General features: G+C 39.4%; 1 protein-coding gene across 11 annotated transcripts in view; it reads left to right on the plus strand.

Moving 5' to 3' along the window:
- Positions 1-240: 240 nt before the first annotated feature.
- KHDRBS2 (KH RNA binding domain containing, signal transduction associated 2) overlaps positions 241-21,169 on the plus strand; it is a 356,318-nt gene continuing 335,389 nt past the window's right edge. For all 11 annotated transcript variants that reach the window (XR_003991957.1, XR_003991959.1, XR_003991958.1 and 8 more), the window contains exon 1: positions 241-683. Coding sequence is in view for 1 of the 11 variants with exons in the window: in XM_030490209.1 (XP_030346069.1) it covers positions 593-683 (91 nt within the window). In the remaining 10 variants the exon portion in view is untranslated. The remainder of the gene's footprint in view (positions 684-21,169) is intronic.

The following is a 21,169-nucleotide window of genomic DNA, read 5'->3' on the forward strand; positions in this document are numbered from 1 at the left end:
GAGACCACATGCCACGCGCGCGCACGCTTCCGCCGGGAGGCAGAGGCGCCCGGGCGCCGGGCGGGCCGTACACAGGTACACACGCACACGCACCGGCCTTAACGCGCCGCCCGCCCCGCACCCACCGCCCCGGGGCCGCACCGCCTAGCGACAGCCAATGGCGCGGAGGGTCCCCTGCGTGAGCCCCCGCCTGCCGGGGCGCAGCCGCCAATGGGAACGCTCGGGGGGCGTGGCTCGCCTGGCCCCGCCTCCTTAGTTAAGGCCGGCGGTGGGCGGGGGTCGCTCAGTGGCGGGAGGAAGGGGGGGGCGGGGGTGCAAAGGCAGACCGTGGCGCGCGGGCACCGGCACCCGCTGACCCGCGCACGGCCCCCGTCACTCCCCCAGCCCCCGCGCGGCGCGGGGGTGAAGGCGGAGGCGGCGCCGCTACCGCTGAGGGCAGGGCAGCGCCCCGCCGCGGGAGTGGCGGGCGGGCGGCGCACCTGCGAGCGGCGAGACGAGCGAGGTGGGCGACGAGGAGCCGACCGGAGGCGCACAGCGAGCCGGCGCCCGCGCAGCCCGGCTCGGCGTGCTCAGGCGCCGCGGCCCCGAGGCGATGGAGCAGGAGAAGTACCTGCCCGAGCTGATGGCCGAGAAGGACAGCCTGGATCCCTCCTTTGTTCACGCGATGCGCCTCCTGGCAGACGGTAAGGCTCCGCTCGCCGCGGCCCAGCGGCCGCCGCCGCCCCGCTGCTACCCCAGCCCGGGGCGTTCCGCGGGGCGGGGGCCACCCTTCGTGTCGGCGTTCGGCAGCCCTGGCCGGGCGCCAGCGTGGGAACTCGGGTGTCCGTGCGGGCGTCGGGCCGGGCGGTGGCGCGGCCGCGCTCCCTCTAGCCTCGGCGTTGAAACGGGCCCGCCAGCGGGGACCTGGCCACGAGTGGACGTGGGGAGGCGCGGAGCTGCTCTCGGCCGGGCAGCGGCAGTTCGTGGGGCTTGTGTGCCCAGGGACCGCCCCCGGACCCCGCGTCGGGCTCCTCGGTGGGGGAGCCCGTCAGACGGGGCCCGGCTGCGGCCGCCTCCGCTGGCAGCGAGCGTGTGCCTGTGCTCCCCGCTTTGGGAGACGGGCTGCCGTGGCTGCTCGGTGGCGGTGCACAGCCTCCGCTGCGCTTGGCCGGCCGCTGCGAGAAGGGCTTCCGTAGTTCCCGGTCTTATTTACACAAAGACGGACGCTGGTTTCTCATTAAACTCGTTATTTCTTCTTTCCCATGCTGAAGGAATACGGTTTACATGGTAATGCTATTGTGCCATTGATGGGGCACTATTCTAGTTGACTGTGCAATGTCAAGCATTGACTGGATATGGCTTATCAATTTCATATGAGACACTGTTTCATCCAGGACGTTGAGGACTTTCTCTTGGTATCATACGGAGATCCAGAATTCACTGCTTGTAATATTTTGTTGTTCATCGTAATTTACTCTGCTTTCCTTGCTTTATGTGAACTAGTTATGCTGGAGATTCTTTAAAAAAGTTTACCATTTAGTCTATTTTAGTACCCACTCAACATAGTTACTGAGTGCAGGCCTTGCGGTACAGCATTTCAACTTCTGCAGAAGTGTAACCCAGTAATTTTCCTTTATGCTTCTGTTTCTTTTGAGGTGTGTAATAGTAACTTCAAGAATCCCTGTTAAACTTGGAACCTAATGTAAAAAAGAAGTATTAAAGAACGGGGCATAAATCAAGACAACCTATCAAGCGCTTGAATGAAGCTAAGGCAAGGAAATGTATGGTTAGGCCCTTGAGAGAGTCTCAAATTTAAATAAACTCACATTCAGAGGTGGTGAATAATTTCCGAAGTTCTGTTATGTTTTAAGCAAAATCATAACGGATTAAAACTTGGAGTGGCAGCAATAATTGTCTTTCTCTGTCAGCAGACTTTATAATGTCTTAATATATGATCTGTAGACTGTGAATGAAGATACTGAGTCCAGGTTTTGTTTGAGTGCTCCTGTTTGATAGGTTGGAAATTCAGGACGAATACCGACACATTTAGTACACTTCTGTCATAGCTACCTTGCTGCTGAAGAGGCAGCCACGCTACTTTTCACAGTTGTTTTTCTAATAAACGTACAACAAAGTCCTTATTGAAGGGATGTATTTTTTGCACCTTGCAGTTCGATCTTTTCCCAGAGGGGGGAGGTATCTACTGAGAGTGTGTGCGTGTATGCATGGGAAAGGAGGAAAATGCATGAATGACAAAATCGAAAGTGTGCAAAGTAAAGTTAAAAAAGAAAGGGAATAAAATAGGTGTTTCTAGGAATCAAGTCTGAGTGTAAATTGTATTTTGGACAACTGAGATCGAATAAATTATTAGTTTTCTCATTCCTTCTTGGTATAGCGAGGACTGCGTGTGTTTTAGTGGATTTTTAAAAGATGAAGGTGAGTTGCCTGTAGGGATTGCTAGTGTCAGATTCACACCAGATACCTGGCATTATCTTTCAAAACACCATCTGTCAAGCTTTCTAGAGATTCATTTTTAGAGCCTAATATAGGATGGCTGTTAAAACAGTTTCAGCAAGTTAAGGGTATAGCTACTTTAAGGAAACGAATTAATGTACTGGTTGCTGCTGGATATAAATAGAAGGGAAATGTATAGAACCAGCAGATTTTTTTTTTTTCTTTTTGGATGCCCAAAGAACATGGGACTGTGGTGCAAGGATCTCCGTAATGTATTTCTGGGATGTGTCTGAGACGAAGCAATGCTTCCTGACTCTGGATTTCTTTTCTTTAAAACCTAATGTATGCTCAATTACATACATAAAAATAGTAGCCAGGTGTTATTTTTCTAGTATACTAAGCTTTCTTGATTGCCAGTAGGTTTTGTATAAAATGTGTAAGTGTGGATTTGAAGGTTTTTGCTTCAGAGTCGAGAGCCTCAAGCATTCACTCTGACTTGAAAGTGCTGTGATTTTTCCTGTCAGTTGCTAGAACCTGAGGTTGAGAAGAAACATGCTGCTGTGTGAAGCTGCAGATGGGCACACAAGTGATAAGCATTCCAGAAATATGTTTCAATTTATGATGCTGGATTTTCTCAGAAAGACACAACCCCATGTTTTTCCCTGTTGTTTTTTGTAGTTTGCTTGATTTATTCTTTTTCCTTGTGTGTTTTGGTGTACGTAAGTAATTTGTTGCCTTTAAAATAAGTTATGTTTGTAATATGTCTGTGTCCTACAGGCTGACCTGTGTCAGATAAATACTTGCATCAGTAGCTATTTATCCCTCACCCCTGAGGGATCAATAGAAATTATTTACTTTAGCCATTATTTGGGTTAGAGCCTACATGGTGCAATGTGTGGCGAAACCCACAGAAAAGGGACATTTCCTGTGGCAAAGAGTTTGCATACTTACCAAACAATACAAAGAAAGATGAGGAAAGGTGTATCTAAGAAGTGCTAGTACCATCTTAGATAGAGAGTGTGAAGACAAACAAATAATTTCTCTTTAAAAAAAAAAAAAAAAACCAACCCTAAAAAAAACCCCAAAATCGTTGAGGGGAACCTGTGGTGGATTCTGAAAATGAACCCAGTCTCTAAATGAATAATATAGTGCCTTAATCAGAAGATATTAAGATATTTTATTTCCCCCTGGGTCATAACCTGTTTCATGCAGAAGTGGTTCCTACATGATTATTATACCACTAGAAATGGAAAATCCACTTAAGTCATAGAATCATAGAATGGTTTGGGTTGATCATCTAAGTTCCAAACCCCCTGCCATGGGCAGGGACACCTCACCTCATGTATTAGAAGATTATACTATTCTGATAGTATAATCTAATCAGCAATGAAAACAAAAGACCTCTTTTAATTGTAATAAGTAGCGAAACTCTAAAGAATAGGCAAATCTCCATCTGTTGGAGAGAGCTGTTCTTTATTAACTGAACAATTTTGTGTACCAGGCTGTTGCAGGTGCTGGAAACACTGTTTCATGGATATTTGTAAATGATTTTATTATAAACTGGTTACAGGTAGTTATTTTCTTAGGTGAGATTGTACTGCTTCTAGCCAGGAGATATCCCGATCAATGTATGACGTCAGATAAGGCTTGATCAGATGAAAAATATTAGAAGTGAAGAGCTTGTTGTTGAGCAGTACCTTTTGTATTTGTGTTTATGCCACAGCACACTCTAAAGCTCCAGTGAGAACTGAGCTTCTCTATTCTAGTGGTACTTCCTACCATGGTAGCTAATGAACTGCTTATGTGTGTTATTTTTGCATGTATGTAAATATTTATTAGTTTGTGTTAGATATCTATGATTATGAATATAAATATAAATGTGTGACTTTAGCTGTGAAGGTGTGGATGACATAGAAAGCTACAATCAGCTAGAACTGTTTGGTAGTTCAAAACTTGTTTTATGTCAGTGTTATTTTTAGTAAGTTGAAGTGTCAGCTAACTGTCTGTATACTTTTGGAGGAAACCAAATTTTATATATGTGTGCATATTTATATGTGTGTGGCTTTGGACTATCTTGCATAGTAGATTATTAAAGCTCGCTATGTGTTTTGTAATATAAACATAAAGAGCTATTGGAAGAGCTGGCCAAAGTAAGATCATCTCTCCCCATGGAAATATCAGCATTACTTGTGTAATGAGGTAGCTAATTTCTCTATGTAATGACAGTACAATTGACCTCAGACTTTCAGTTGGCATTTGGCAGGCAATAAGAATCAGGCCTTTAACTTTAATCTTAAATCTCTAGATTATTCCACGTGGCATAGCACAAGTTTGTTAAACCTCCAGTCGTGTCAATTAGACTCATACAGCTCAGCATCATAAAGCTCCTTGTAGGACAGGGCATGATTATTCAAAAGGTATATAATTACTTAGCCTTTACACTCAATAAGCATTAGTACAGTCTTTCATACACGCATGCAATAAGTGTTCTAGTCTGAAAACTCTTAATGTAATGCAAATTCATTTTGTTTCATGTTCAGGATTTCAACTAATATGTTTGCTTATGTGGGTTTTGAATTTCTTTGGACTCCTGGAGATTCATTTGTTTTTCATATAAGAAGGCAGATTTAGTTCGTAAGCGTATGTTTCCACTAAAAACCTGGGATAATAAGAAGATTGCTATATGAAAATTATTTGTCTTGGCAATTTGGAATATGACAGTCATCCTTGGCCCAAGATGTGAAAGCTGTTGGTCAAGCCTGTGTCCTGCTAAAGTCAGGCCTCTGATACTTTTTAATTTTTATAAAATTTTCCGTTAAAAACTACGTGAGAAAATATACTTGCAAAATTGATTAGACAGCACAAACTAATATATATTAATATTAATCTGAGTAGTCACTTTTCTGCTTATAGTTTCTTTTTTTCCTGGTGTTTACGTCAGGTGAGAAGAAATCTGTGTTCACAAAATAGTTTGTATTAATCATTGTTTACTTTGCTGTCCCAAGGAATGCAGTGTAAATAACTGGAAGATTGATTTGGGAAACATGCTGATGTTTAGAGCATGTGTTTTAGATACCTTGGTTTCATTAGAAACTAGGTTTATACATCTGTCGTTTGGATCCTTTTCAATAAAAAGGGAGTAATACCTGTGCAAGCTCTAGATGAATAAAAGGTACTTAAAATTTCTATAATGCAGTGATGTGCATTACAGACTTGGTTGAAAGCTCCCTAAAGCTAATGGGAATCATCTATTGCCACACTAATGGCAATCCTTATACCTTACACAAATATAATATATTGACTGATGTAGCTAATATCTTTGTAATCATGGAAATCGGCAGAATATACTGCAGGTTTTAGAACTGAGTTTTTATTTTTAAATTATTTTTTAAAGGTGATTTTTTTCTCTTTTTATATCATGCTTTGACAACATGGTATGTGTTCCTAATCTTAGGAAGTGCTTTTGCCTTGCAGAATGTAATGCACATGGATCCCAGGCAATAACCAGATTTAGGGAAAACAAAATACTATAAAATGTTAGAATGAATATAGCAAAGCAACCTTTGTAAGTATTAAGACCCTAAGTTGTTAGTCATAAAAGGTGGGCTTGCTTAAGGACAGGAAAAAAGAAAAAGATTTAAAAAATAATAAAAACCTCTCTGTTTCAGACATCTGAAGCAGCTTAAGACCGTTTGATCTATGATCTTAGAAAACATGTACTTTGAAACAGAGTAAATTCTCTTGCAAAGAGGGAACAATATAAATGCAATAACTGAAGGTTAGATTCTGATACCCTTGTGTGTTTTTCTTAAAAAAAAAAAAAAAAAAAAAAAACCAAACCCAAAAAACCCCCCCAAAAAACCCCAAAAAACCAACCCCCCAGAAAAACTCCCTTCACTCTTTAAATGGTGCTGTTTGAATCGGTGGACCTGCTTAAGGGACAGTTCAGTGCAAATAGTAGAATTTAGTACTTACTGTTAAAGGGAAGGTCAAAGGCATTTGCTGAGACTTATCTGGATGGTCATGGCCTCATCAACAGTGTGTGCTATTTTTTGGCAGCATGAATGTTTTCCTTGGAAGGAGAAGAGTGGTTTTTATTTGTTCTGGGAATTATTTTAGTAAGTTTCTTTCATTCTTAATCTCCTTAGTGTGTTAATTCAGGGGACACTTACTGTAATCATCCATCTCTTCCCTTATGCCTCGAAGTGTATATATATATATATATCTCTATATATCTATCTAGCTATATCTCAAATATATATGTATAAAAATACATCTGTCAAAAGCTACTGGTGGGTAATCTGCCAGCTGTTATATGCATATATATGTATAAATGCATATACATATATAGTAGGTAGAAGATCCCCGTCAACTGTTAGCTTCCCAAGCACTGAACACCTGTGTGATGTGTAGAATAGAGTGGCCATTTCTAACCAGGAGGTGGCATGATTGGGCTCCACATCCCAAAATAGAGCTTCATATCCTAGCACCTTCTGGGAAAGTGCTAGTCTGGCCCAAAAGATATATCCAGGTTTTGTGCACTGGATGCATGGTTTTTCACCTTTAAGCAATATGCAGACAGTATATATTGTCTGATAACCAGATTTTCTATAGCATGCTCGGCTATTGAATAGTCTGTAAAATCTGATATGATCAGTAGTGACCAGTGCATAAGCCAGGAAAGGCTGAATATCTACCTAGCTCACCAAAGCAATGCCATAAGAGTGAAATGGTTCCTCCATGACATCTCAGGACACAGGTTTCAAGCTCAAAGTATGAGATGTGGTGGTTCTTATTTTAGAACACAGAAATATAGCTGTTGTTTCGTAGTTCTTCTCCAAGTTTTATTAAAATAGGAACATATCATGTCTTCCTGTGCTTTGCAGCTGTTCCGTAGGCTAAACATACTGCCTAGATGAAAAAGTGTTTTCTTGACCTGTAGGGTCACTGCAGTTACCTGGCACTTTGGTTCAGGGTAAGAGCGCCTTTTCAAAACCAAGCAAACTACTGTTTCAGTTTAAATCTCATTTCTCCAACAAACTGCTGAATTTGAAGGAAAAATGGTCGTGGCTGACCTCAAATACACATTTTTGTTTTAAAAACTTTTGAGAATAAATAGATAAGTGTTTTCCTCAAGAATTTGAGGTGTTAATAAAGTATGCATAATAGAAAAATGTGAAGGTGTGCATTCATGTTTTCTTCATGTTGCATTTTTCAGTCCTTGGATGTATATTGTAGCATAGGGTTAGGAATATCAGTGCACGCTATCACAATAACTGAGGAAGCAGAGAGTTTTTAAAATGAAGTAAGTAAAGTAGGGAACTTTAACGATGCTACAGTGCGGTCTTTGGCTGTATAAACAAATAAGGACTCTGCAGCCTGACCAGAGAAATGGAAAATCTTGATACTCTAAAGGTTTAAGGTGCATAGTACATGGAGTTTTGACTTGTTTCTTCCTTGTACAATATACCTTCAGTGAATACTTTCTAAAACTTCCATTTGTAAGATGTAGACTAATACTGAACTTCATTGTAATCTTTGATATCTAAGTGAAAAGTATTTCGTAAGAAAACTGTATTATTATTATTACTTTTAATACAAAATTATTCTTTTTAAATTTGCAGGCAAAAATAATCCTGGTTATTACAGTCCTCTGTAAATCCTGTCATATTTTAATTAGAATCTTGCTGGAAATGAGTACAGCTATTTCCTAATCCTAAAAAGGACTAGAACTAATAAAAACTATGAAGAAAAATTAACTAAGGCTTTCAGCAGATGAATACCTCCCCTCAACCCCTCCAAACCTCATGCAATAACTTATGCCTGTTGCTGATTTTACAAGTTTTGCTGTTAAAATGGAATATTTTAGTTTGAATACTGAAAAATTTATCAAGTGAAACTTGTAAGAATGTTAATATTGTGTCGTTGAAGATCATCCACATTTAAATAACGTAATACTAAGTTTTGATGGCTGCATGTGCTATAACCAGTCATCTTTAAAACTTCAAAAACTCAGCTGGAAATGGCTGTTCCTGTTTGTTCTTGGGCTAGCATGATCCAAAGCCTAAAAGACACAGGGCAGGTCACTGCTGCCTTTGAATTTCTCTGCACATGCTGAAGTGTTCATCAGATGCACTAGCATCTGTTTCTTGTAAAAGTTACACCAAAAGATGTAAACCTCAGAAGCTTTTGATTTATAAAAATACTTTGAATTTTGGGAATTGATGTAGCTATTGGGAAAAGTAATACTTCATGCTGGTCTGTAAAAGATACATTAAAATCTACGTTCCTCCTTCTTAGCTCTGCTTTGGATCTGGAAGGAAAAGAATTCTACTACTTTGATAGTAAACGCAGTTTAGATTTGCGAACTGGTGAAGGCGGTCTTCAGCAAAAACAAAAGCAGGGATCAAACCCCCTGGCTCATAATCCATCAACTTTCAAAGAGCAGCATTACAGATCGGAGAAAAAATAGTCTTCCTGGAAGGTGTGAGCACTGGAGAAAAACAAATCCTCCCTTTGTATGTTCCCCTAGTTTAATGTTCCCTAAGATTCAAACGTATGTTGCAAATCTGTCTTTCGAATGCTTGAAGTTAAAGAACTTGCTGTGAAATCGGGGGCTGTGTGTGTATGTTTTGAAAATGGCTTGTGGAAAAATTGAAAGTTGCCTTCTTGCCTTGCATTGTGTAATTTTTTGTGCTCTGTGTTTATGATAATGTAGGCTCATATTACTGATTTTTCTGAGTATTTTTAAGCAAATCCATTTCTTGCATTTTTGTCTTTTTTGAGATTGCAGTAAGAATTTGGTGTCTTCAGGGGTTGTGCCACATATCCTCTGAGGTCAGAGCATGAGTTCAGCCCTGGAAAGAGTGAGACACTATTTTTCCTAAATACTTAGGACTATGCTGATTTGCTGCAGCTATGAAGCTGGCTCCCTGACTTTCCAATTTGCAACTTAAATTGATTTTTTCCCAGTTCTGCTGAAATGAGCATCACCAAACTCTGAAGTGATTTACTGTCTTTGAAATTTGAAGGGTAAATTAAGGAATGATGAAGTGAAGGAGAATTCCAAGAGACCTTTCTCCCTCCCTGTGTTCAGATAGCTGTTCAGCAGGAAAATGGAGAGCTAATTTTGGTAAGTGATGCTTATTAGCCTGGTGTATCCATAGGACTGGAGAGCTATCTAATAGATGTATCTTTCTCACAGATACATATTTGCATTTATTTCACTAATACTTGTATGCAAAGTAGTGGGCTTTACTTTAGCCCATTGTAAAATTTAAAAGAACTTATACCTCATACTCATATACTCATATATTCATATATTTACCTTCATCTACATCCATTTATTGTTATGCTCAAAAGCCATTGATGGGTAATCTGCTTAATTCTTTTATTACGTGGACTTTATTCGGATCCTACACACTCCTATTTAACAAGATCATCATTCTGTCTCTGTAAATATAGAGAATTGCAGAATGTCCTGTAACGTGTTCTAATTCTATTCGGTTTGTTAGGGGTCTTCCAGATTGCTGCACTGCTGCTGTTACTGGGGCGGTTGGTTTGTTCTTGCTTGCTGCAAATGGTTCAGTGTAAACACAAATGGATCAGGTTGTGCAAAATCCTATAAGAAACGTTTTAGTGATTAGTGGAAAAGGAAAGGGATCCATAAGTCACCAGGGAATGTGGGGAAAACAGGTGCTCACGTTGCTTATTTTGTTACTCTTTTTCTGGAAGACTAAACTGTGAGGTAACCTGGATATGTAATAGTTTATGTTGGGTTGTGCATGACAAAAAGGCGTTCATACAGAACCAGCTTATTAGAATACACAAACCATCTGTTCCATCATGAAAATACTCTCGCTGCCCCACAGTGTATGAACAATCAGAAATGATATGTTAGGTGCAAGGGAGAAAAGAAGACTTTTTCCCACTGCTACAAAGACTGAGATAATGGGTTTTTGTGTGGTTTTTTGTTTTTTTTTCCCCTCTTTAAGTAAGGAATGTTTGTACTGTCAACTATCAAAGTACTTCTTGTGGTGGAAGTAGGAGGAGATGTCTTCTTCAGAAAGCAGAAATGAACCAGCTTGGTTTAGACACAACGCATCAGCTCAATGTGATTCTGCATCTGTCCAAATGCTAAGAAGTCCTGAGTTGGAGTTAAAAGATAATCATATGCTGATACTAACTTTTGGCTGTAACTTTCCAGTTCTTGACAGTTCACCTCTGTCCCTTCTCACAGCCCTTAAAGGTTTTTTATAAATAATGTAAAAATAGAGTGGAGAGAAGGATGGCTAGGGAAAAAGTAACAGAAAATGCAGGAAGGGTGGAAAAAGGAGAGGGAAAAAAAAGTGAAAGATTATAAGGGCATTGGAGAAGGGGGTAGCAGTACGGAAAATGATATAGAGAAGAAAATTAAAATAATTAAGGGAAGAATTAAATTCTGGATTAACAGGTATAAAATGTTCAGTTTAGGTCTACAGCTGATGAAAGCTTGAAATATTGAACCTTTAATAACGACTTCTGGAAGCTTTTAATGAAGTCTTATTTAGTTAAAATGGATAGATAAAAGTAGCTGCTAATAAGCATTTGAAAATGCTGTTAATGCTGTTACTTAAGAAAAATCCAAATAAAGTTCAACTCTTTCTGAAAAGCTTTCGTGAACAATTACATGATTTTGATACTTTTGTATTTTGTGTGATCAGAGACACACTATGCATGTCTACCATATATATTGAATTATGCAGTAATTAAACACAATCATCTATTTTGCAGAGATGCTACCAATTTTATACTAAACAGCAATGGAGATCTTTCTTGTACTGGACAGATTGGAGTTGTATATATGGAGTTTCCTTCTTTGCTTATGCAATAGAGCCTTCAGACTCTGGAGTGTTCTAGTGTTATGAGCTTTGAACTTGGACTTTTATTTATTTATATCAGTGGTCTTATTACACATGAGAAACATTGTCCACATTCTGCCATTCCAGTGCTGCTTTTCCAGATTGTTCCTTTGCATTGCCTTCCCCTGGTAACTGATGCCTCCCTCCGCCTTCCTCTAAGCAGCCAGTATAATTAGTGAACTTCACAGCCTTGGCGACTTTCATTGTTTTACACTCTTCTCCTGTCCTCAGAAGCAATGTGAAGAGGAGGAGGTGTTTTGTGTTGTTTTTTTTTTTTTTTTTTTTTTTTTTTTTTTTTCCACAGAAGGCTTGAGCTGGGAGTAAGGGTGACAGCTTTACTGGAGAAGGATGTCAGAAATGTTGAGTAGAAGGCGTTATGGTGGGGGAAAAGGCAGGTAAATGGATAGCGTATGTTTAGGAGAGGGAAAGATTGGTTGGTAGGAACCCAGAAAGATGAAGCAGAGCACATAGCAAATGTCAGAATGAAAATTAAATTGGATGCTTTATTTCTTCTTTAATGTGCATAATTTTGATCAAAGTGATATACTTCACTTGCTACATGCTCTACTTATCCATGCACACAGATGAGTAGTTACTGGGTGTATACATATTTTTTTCTGCCCCAAAAAAGTGATGCATATAATACAGTAGCAATAGAGTAGTGCACTATCTTACGGAAGAATCTTTACTTCTATCATTTGATTATTCATGTTTTAGGCCATAACCCTGTGTCTACCCCAGTGTGTGGATAATTCAGTGTAACACTGCTAATGCTTCTTTGAAAAGATGATGGTATTCTCAAGGTGATGGATACTTCAAGGCAGACTGTTTCAGGACTAGTGACTGCTGTATGTCTTGCATCCATAGAAATAAACTTAACTCAAGTGCTGGAATTTCCAAACATTCTGATGTATCCCCAAATTAAATGTAATTCATGTTCTGATAGAAATATGGTTCAAAGTATGTATTACCACACCTAGAGTTACTAAAGTTCTCAGGGTGAGATGATGGTGAGTGTTTTGTCCAGCCTTCTGGGGTTTCATAAAAGAAAGGTTAGATAGGCTGAGATTCTATTGAGAAGGTGTTCAGCTGTGGAGTCTGCAGCTGATGAGAGAGCAGCAATTTTCAGTGATGTGAGCACCAATTCACAAGCAGCAAACTGTCCTTTGTCTTTAAAACAAATTCCTGTGCTATTGGTAAACTGCAAAAAAAATTCTAGAGATGATAAAAACCAGCTTCAAACTGCAAATCATAAAAAGATTGCATAAAGCAAGGGTCTTGAGTGGCAATTCCGAGATAAGATTGTTTTGCTATAATATCAGTTTTCACATTTTATTGGCTTGCATGGTGAAAGAAAACAACTGTTAATGATTCTAATTGGGTCATTCAAGCTTAAATCAACATTAATTTTCTCATGTAATAAATGCCATTTAAAAAAATATATGCACATTTCACAAAGCATTGGAAGGCTGTGCTACAGTTTATTGTAAGGCTTTTCTGGCTAGCACTAGCACTTGCAGTATTGCGCATTAAACGGTAGTTCAGGTTCATTCACTGGTTTAAAACAAAGTAGTAGAGTGAAAATTAGGACAAGATACAATGCAATAAGATTATCCCTCCCCTGCTCCCCCAGATTGCGTAGTAGATTCTACTCTAGATGTCAGAAACATGAAGTGTGTCACCTAACTGAAATTTCAGGTAAAATGTCTCCCTGTTGCTAGCACTGATGTGTAGATGTGTGCTGCTTACATCTCATGAGGCTGGGGTATACCAGTGAGAGCACTGCAGTTTTACTTCCCCTGGTTGTGTAGGTCAGTCTGCCTCTTGGAGTTGTTCTGCTAAGAGGCAGGGTATGCCACAAGATGACCACACAACAGCTGTATAATATGCACAGGTTATTAAACAAGCACACTAAATCAAATAAACACACTAAAGCAAACAAGCACATTAAAGCAAACAAGCACAGTAACGCGAATCAGGTATATATCTATATATATCTATATATATATAGCAAACAAGCACAATGAAGCAAATCAGAGATCTATATATAGAAAGTAAAGTACAGAGGAAAATTAGCCATGCATCAAATCATTACTGCATAGAGAGAACAGAGATTAAGAAAAAATACATCACCAGTTACCACCAAATTATCATCCAGGCCCACACTTCGAGCTGGGAAGCCCCATTGCAGACGATGCCAGGAGACTCAGGTAATTGGGAAAGTTCCTACCATGGTCCACCCATAGGTGAGGCTTCAGATTTGGCTACAAGAGGGTTCTGCTTTTATACCCTTGGAAAAACAACTGGCTTTATGCCAGATGTGTAATTGTTTACTCGTGAAGCCATGCAGTTTCTTATGATCTCCCTGTTGTCTGTGCTGAGAGCCTTGGCCAGGTGCCCTGGTGCGGCCAGGTACGGACAGCTGCACACCTATGTTTTCCTGCCTCTTTCTGACAAACAGTCACAATGAACATAAACATACATACTCCGCTGGATACACTTGGACAAAAACATATACTTTATGCCTCTGAGTCATGAGAGGGAATCAACTCTCAGCTGTGTTCCCATCCATTACGGGACTGTAGTGCTACTCTTCTCCCTCTCACATGCTTTGTTTCTCAAGAAAACAAGGATTTGGCATAGGAGAAGTGATGCTGTATGTTGTAGTCTTGTCCCAGCATTGAGCTGGATGAAGACCAGAGCTGGAGTTTAAGGACAGACTTAACCAGTTTGACTTAAATAAAATTTTGACCACATCTAGCATTCCAAGTCAGATTGTGGTGTTTGTTCACTTTAATTTCCTCATATAAATTAAAATCCTGGGGGATAGATTCCGGCATTAGTTTCTGGCAGTGTCAGCCTTACTACTAGCAATTTTTCTTTTTTAATTGTTACCTGCTGTCGTTTTCTTCATGATTTGTCCCATTCTTTAACAGTATTGACTGTGGATCAGAATTGAACTTCAGAACCATTTTAAGATGCAGTTTTTATTTTTAACTTTTTTTTTTCACTTTAGGTCAGAGTTATTGACCGAGATCTATCTTAAGCCATGGTTCTCTATACATTACTTAAACAAAATGACTGAACAATGACTTACTACAGAACACTCCATGTCAAATACAGCAGATTAATAAACTAATATAATTGATATGGAGGATCATACTGTACATAATAGGATCTGCTCCTTAGGTTATTTCAGGAAAGGGAGAACGGTCATTTAGGAAAAAAACCCGAAGTTCTTGCAGCTTTACGGTTCGATTTCTCCTGCCCCTTTCCTTCCTCCCTCTCCTCCCCCCCCCCCCCCCCCCCGCCGATCAACATAATCATAATTTTGCCCATGGCATTCCAGAGAGGTGATTATTTTTTATATAACAACAATAAGGGTGTTTTCTTTCTGTTTGACTTTATTTTTGGCATGAACCAAAAGCCTTAATGTTTCCCTCAATATAAATATTAGGTTGATAAATTTCAGTGGATGTTTCATGACCTGTCAGTGTGGTTATGTTCATGTATACCTTTTAGCATATTTTGTTTAGAAATCATGATCTTGGAAACTTAGACAAAAATTTTATTTTATACCAAGGGCTTTACCTGAAGTCCATAAAGTGCTTGGTCTTAATGCTTTACCTTAATATAGCAAGTGAAAATTTATTCAGCCAGCCATCTTGTGATAAGCATTTTCTTCGGTATCACTGGCAGTATCAGTCCCTGTTTTATGTGAAACATCATTATATATGGCTTTTGTTACACTCTGTTTTTCCTCAAATTCTGAAGAATTATAACTGCCAGATCTTTCAAGACTGATTTATGGTCACTTTTAGCTCATATTGCCTTGAGAACATCTAGTTTGATATTTGTGTCTCCTACTGAATCCTGTTTATGCGTAGTAACAGTTTTCATTACATCCAAAATACAGAAGCTGTTGAACCTTAAACTGTTGTAGGTGGGCTATTTCAGTACATTCCAAGCTGTCATGTGGCCATTTTGGTCATATTTATTCTGCAATACTTAGAAAATTAAGATTGTTTCACTACGTAATTTCTTTTCTTGTTACTCTGTATTTAGATTTGCTTGTTTGGTACTTTGGGCAGCACTGGTCATCATTGGTTGCTTCAGACGGTTGCATGAGGTGGGATTTTGTTACACAGTTCACTGTCCCACAGCACTCCTGTACTTTTCTGTTTGTCTTGAGGGGCACATAGCTGAATTATTGTCTCTTAGTGATCTCTGTTTAATTTACTGTTAATGTGTTAATTTTTCTCCTGAACGTCCTACATTTGTTTCTCGAATCTTAGTCCAGGTCTACGACTCTTCCCCAGGATGGTCCAAATCTTTGGAGTTTTGTGTAGTTTATCTAAATTTTATTGTCCTTGGTCTCCAGAGTGGATCTTCTTGGGAAACAGCAGCGGGTGTATTGTACTTAGGGTGATTGTTTGCTGCAGCATATAAGTTCCATGGTCTTTCCTCCAGTGTGAGGTTTGGCCTCTGTAGAGCTCCTTCTTGTATGTACATTCCAAAGTGGGTGGATTCGTTTATATGCCAAATTCCAGCTATTTCATTGAAACCTAATGCTAAGTCTTCAGACAGTTTTTTCTGAGCATCTTTGCCCAGATTTGAATTTGTTTTTCTCTTTCCTATGATACTTAATCTTCTTACTGTTGAAAAACATGTTCTTCATCCTTAAATAATATTGACATTGTTCTACATTGTTAATCTTCTTTTAAACAGTGTAGAAAAATATAACTGGGTATAACTGGATTTTAGTATTCTTTCTTATTTTTAGGAGCTTCCTATTTTCTTTCCGTTTCTAAAGCTAAATGACAACTATTAAAAATGTCAGGAGCTCCTGAAGATGGGATTTGGGGGGCTGTGACCTCACTGACATTTTATGGGAGAAAGCCTACTTCAAAATTGTTTGACATTTTTCTTGCACTATAGAAAGCACTGAGTTCTGTCAGAGTCTGGGAGTGGTGGCATTAAGTATGACAGTATTTAAGAAGGTAATAAATGTCAAATAAAAATAATGAGTTCATATGTTGCTTAGCTCAGAACAGAAGGCACAGATAAGAAAACCTGAAGCTTTCTGGTAAAACTAATAGGAAAAAACCTTAACCTTTTTTAAAAGATGCCACTAAAATTCCTAAGGAGGAAAGTCAGTGAAAAGCTGGTTATTGAGTGTCTGCTGTGTCAAACTTGTCAAATGTTACACCAGTACCGTAAGGAACAAGTTTACACGTGAATGTTTTAGCAGCATGTGTAGGGTTTGTGCATAAAGATTGTACTAAAAACTGAATTGGGACTCCAAAGTTAAATGGCTAATATATGCTAAATTGCTGCTCCAAGTAGCTTATTAAACATGGTATTAAGTAACGATAGCATATCCCTAAGTTGGAAAATTACATAATTCTTCTATTATGCTAAATATTTAACTATATTGCTAACTTACACAGTGCTGACCAGTAAAAGTAAATTCTCTTAACTCTGAAACTGCTGAGAGTATCTGCATTACATTGCTTCTGCCTTCAACTAAAGTTTGCATAGCATGCTGCTGCCAGTGGTATCAAAGTGATTTTTAGATTTTGAAAGACGGAAGTGTTTTTAAGCAGCTCACTTGCCAAGACATGAAGTTTTGGATGCTTCTTTCAACACCAGCTTTGTTCACTAATTCATTATTGAGATATAATTTCAACCATTAAATACTGAGTGTTATTGTGTGTTTGTCTTAGAAGCTTTCAGTCCAGACAGCAGCTCACTATCCATTTTTTTTCCATGGAAAAAGTGAGTGGATAAAGGTAAAACTATCTCATAACCTGTGAGGCATCTCTTTTGCTGATAGTATTCCATAAGGTACTATTTAATATAGCTGACAAAAGGCCCTCTGGAATTTAGTCCCTCATTTGAATGCTGAGTAGTATAAATGACATTACAAGCTCATGACCTCTGAATTCTAAAATTTCATCATCTCTTGTGATTTCAGTGTTTATAGCCTGAGCTGCGTGAACTGGGAAATGATGCTTGGTCTAGAGGCATATCACAGTACTGCCAGGAAAATGATCTTAACCTGAGTAAAAGTTATTCTGAAAGAAAAACAGTGCCATTTTACAGTAACAGTTTATTGGAGACCTTTAAAAAACTATTTTCAGGTGCTTGCTGATCTTGGTTAAATGAGCTTAGAATTAGGATTCTTGTCGGATGAGAGTGTTTCAGTACTTAAGCAGGCAGAAATCCAAAGATGAACCTATCATAAGCATATTACTATCACTTTAAGCAAAAAATCTGACAACTGCAGGGGTTGTAGAGTATTTGTCCTTTTGGGTTCATTCCTAAAGGGATATCTTTCAGCTGTTTTATACAACTTTACAAACAAACCACTAGTTAGGAAACATGGGTGCTGATGATTCAGCACTTCAGAGTTTAAAGTTAATTTTTAAGATACTCCTTTTTTGCCTGAAGCTGAGTCATAACTCATATTCAAGTCTCTTATTTCTAGCCCTGTGGAAGTACAGAATTAACCTTGTACTGCAAGTAAATTGCATGAACATCAGACTGAGAGCTGATGCAGAACGTGCCTGTCAGGAAAATCTGCCAGGACATGTTTGAGGAACATAGTTACTGTTTGTGAACAAAAGAAGTATTATTCAGGGGCTGAAATAAATAATCTCTTTGTTGGCATTGCTTCCTTTGAAATGGTTGAATAACCCATGCCCACTAACCATTTCTTCTGGGTGCCATCTTTCTAATGGTACCTCACTCAATGGGCCCGTTGGGTACAAAAGCCCTATAGTGCTTTCTTCCTAGGAACTGATGTATGGAAGCCTGTTACTTAAGCTGCATAGTGGGGGGGGAAGTCCTAGTATATGCTATTTGCTATATATATACATTTGCATAATCAGTCAATGTTTTCTACCTTTTAGTGGGGATCTTGCACCTAAAAGTTATGAAAAAGAAAGTAAATATTAGTTAAGAATCCTTTTTCATAATGCTTGCACTCTCCTGAATTCTTGTCCAATGTCTTGTGATGCCCTTGTCTCACTTAGATTGCAAGGTTTAGGAGGCAGGCGTGAGGTGCTGTGTAAATATAGTGTTGTAGTACATACAGATGGTTTTTATCACCTATTGTTTGTCAGGAAACTGATCACTGTGAAACTGCTTCCTGTAAATTTCATCAGCAAGGTTTGGAGTCCATTCTGGAGATGCCCCCTGTCCAAGTGTCACTCTGCTCATATTACCTGCTTATTCAAAGTTTGTTTGGTTGAGAGTTCTTCGCTGTGGACATGTCTGTAAAAATGCTTTCCATTCCCATCTGTAATAGGTCTGTTTGGTAACCTTTGTTCTTTTCCAGTTAAGTATTGAACCCATCATCTCCCCAACTGTTCTCTCCATTAATATATTTGGAAGTTCTCCTTGGTTATTTCTGCAAGCGTACCAACCAATAACCAGTGCATCCTGGTCTGGATAGGAAGGCCTTACTGCCCTCACAATAGGATCTAGACTGCACTGTTGTTTCTTTTGCAAAATAATATAACCCAGTCATTCTTAATGTACCTCTTGCAACACAGTTATCTTTTTCCAGTCATTTCTTTGTTTCTTAAATTGCAAACTGCTTCTGCCCGCTTCTGACTTTATTCTACCTTTTGTGCACCCACACATTGTATTTTGACTTCAACAAATGTCAAACCCATTAAGTTGTAAAACATGTATCTTAATCACTCTCTCATCATTCTTCTTGCTTAATTTTTTGTGGATGAGGTACTAATTTCACAATCTAATAAAACTAAGCAAAGACACAATAGCAGCCTGTATACTTATCAAATGTACTTCTTTAAAACCAGCATCTTGTTTTTTTCAAGTTAAACACTGATGTATTCAAATTACTAATTTACAGGGTTGCAGCAAAGAAGACTGATAATGGATAGGCAGGCCAGTGGGGGGAAAAAAAAGGAGAGTGCTGGGCTGGATAATACAGTTTCCTTTTGGGGAAACAAAAGGTTTTGAGCAGAGAAAACCAGCATGTGTCTAAGGCACCAAAGCTTAGTTGAATGGATGCCCTGAAGAGCAAGTAAGTCCATGTAAATTGACTTGTGTGACTAAACAGTATTTAAAGAAAAATCTACAAAACCTAAACTCCTGTATTGGTAGAGATGTGGAATGGCAGTAATGGGATAGGCTGAGTTATCACTACAGGTTGGGATGATAGAGGAGACTTGACCAAAGAGGAATAGGAGTCAAGCTAGATAGTTAAGCTTGAAATAATTGGAAGGGAAGCTAGTGTAAGAGTACAAGCACATAGGAAGTAAAAACAGGACAGCATATAGCTGAAATGAACTGCAAGAGAACGAAAAGTAAGAACAGGTGAGAAAGTTGAAGAATAGGGGAGGAGTGATCCTCATGTTGCTGTTTGCAGTCATAAAAGACTACAAAAGATAAGATAGTTCCAGCAGCAAAGTTTGAGGGCAAAATAGGGTTTCAGTAAGGTCATAGAAGCAGGAAAGTTTTCACATGTGTGATATAGTGTAAAATGGTGGAAGCCGTAGGGAGAAAATATTTGCGCCATCAGCAGGAGTTCTGAAAATGCATCGTACCATGCTGAGAAAATGCTAACAGTGGTATGCAGGGGCATGCCACACAAATATACACCTGACATGACTTTTTGCTGCTTGACAAAGGCCAGAACTGCACTTTTCTTGAAAAATACTACTTTGCTGCCATTAAATCCTCTCCATGATAAGTTGAGAACATGACACCACCACCATCTCTAGCTAGATCATTTATGTTACCTTATTGGCTGTTAATCGCAGCTTAATATTCCAGCTTTCTTCATAATAGAATTTTTTTTATTAACTGTGATTTGTCAGGTGCTTGTTTTATAACACCTATTTCTGGTGCTCTTATCTTGCTACCACTACTTGCTCTTTCGGTGGGAAAGGGCAATTCATGGAAGATTTGCTGAGGACCTAGCTGGGAAACTTTTAGCACCAGACTGCCATGTGCATTTCTTTATCATTGACATGGTATGGCTGCTACACAGCCCTTTCAAGAAGGGCTTTGTCTGCCTGTGTGATTTTTGCTTTGACGTTACATAATGTTAGGTTTTGGTTTTTTTCCTCACAGACTCTGAAAACATGGTCTTCTCTAAAAGTTTAGTTTTGTTTTATTAGAACGTTTGCTGTTGATGCTCAAGCTAGGAGCATGACAACAGTAATCTACCTTTTAAACATCTGATACAGAGCATGTACACTCACTTGACACTTTGACATCACTTTTCTTCTAGAACTATACGAAATGTGAAATAGGAAGAAGTCTTCAGTCATACAGTACAGGATGCAAAGGCAAGTACTTTTAGAAACCAAACTTCATCAGTAAGGAATGCAGTTCTTTTCTGTTCACTGTACCACTATAGTACAGCAATCCAGGTAGACAATGTCCACTGCTTGCCCCATATACACTGAGCAGATTACTTTGTCATAGAAGGCTGTCAGGTTTGTCAAGTACAATTTGCTCCTGATGAATCCATGCTGGCTTTTCCTAATCATGTGCTTGATTTGCCTTGCGATAGCCCCCAGGAGGATTTGCTCTGTAATCTTCCCAGGGACTGATGTAAGACGGATGGGCTGATAATTTCCTGGATCGTCCTTTGGGCCCTTCTTGTAAATGGCAGTGACACTTGCCATCTGGGTAAAAGTGTTCTGGGTCATCTCCTGACCTCCAAGACTTCTCAAAGGTTACAGAGAACAAGCTCTCTTAACACCCTTGCGTGGGTATTGTCAGGGCCCAAGGATTTGTAGGGCTCAAGCTTCTGTAACAGTTCACATATCAACATTTCCTTCACTGACAGT

The sequence above is a fragment of the Strigops habroptila genome, chromosome 6, assembly GCF_004027225.2.
Source record: "Strigops habroptila isolate Jane chromosome 6, bStrHab1.2.pri, whole genome shotgun sequence".
Taxonomy (NCBI): domain Eukaryota; kingdom Metazoa; phylum Chordata; class Aves; order Psittaciformes; family Psittacidae; genus Strigops; species Strigops habroptila.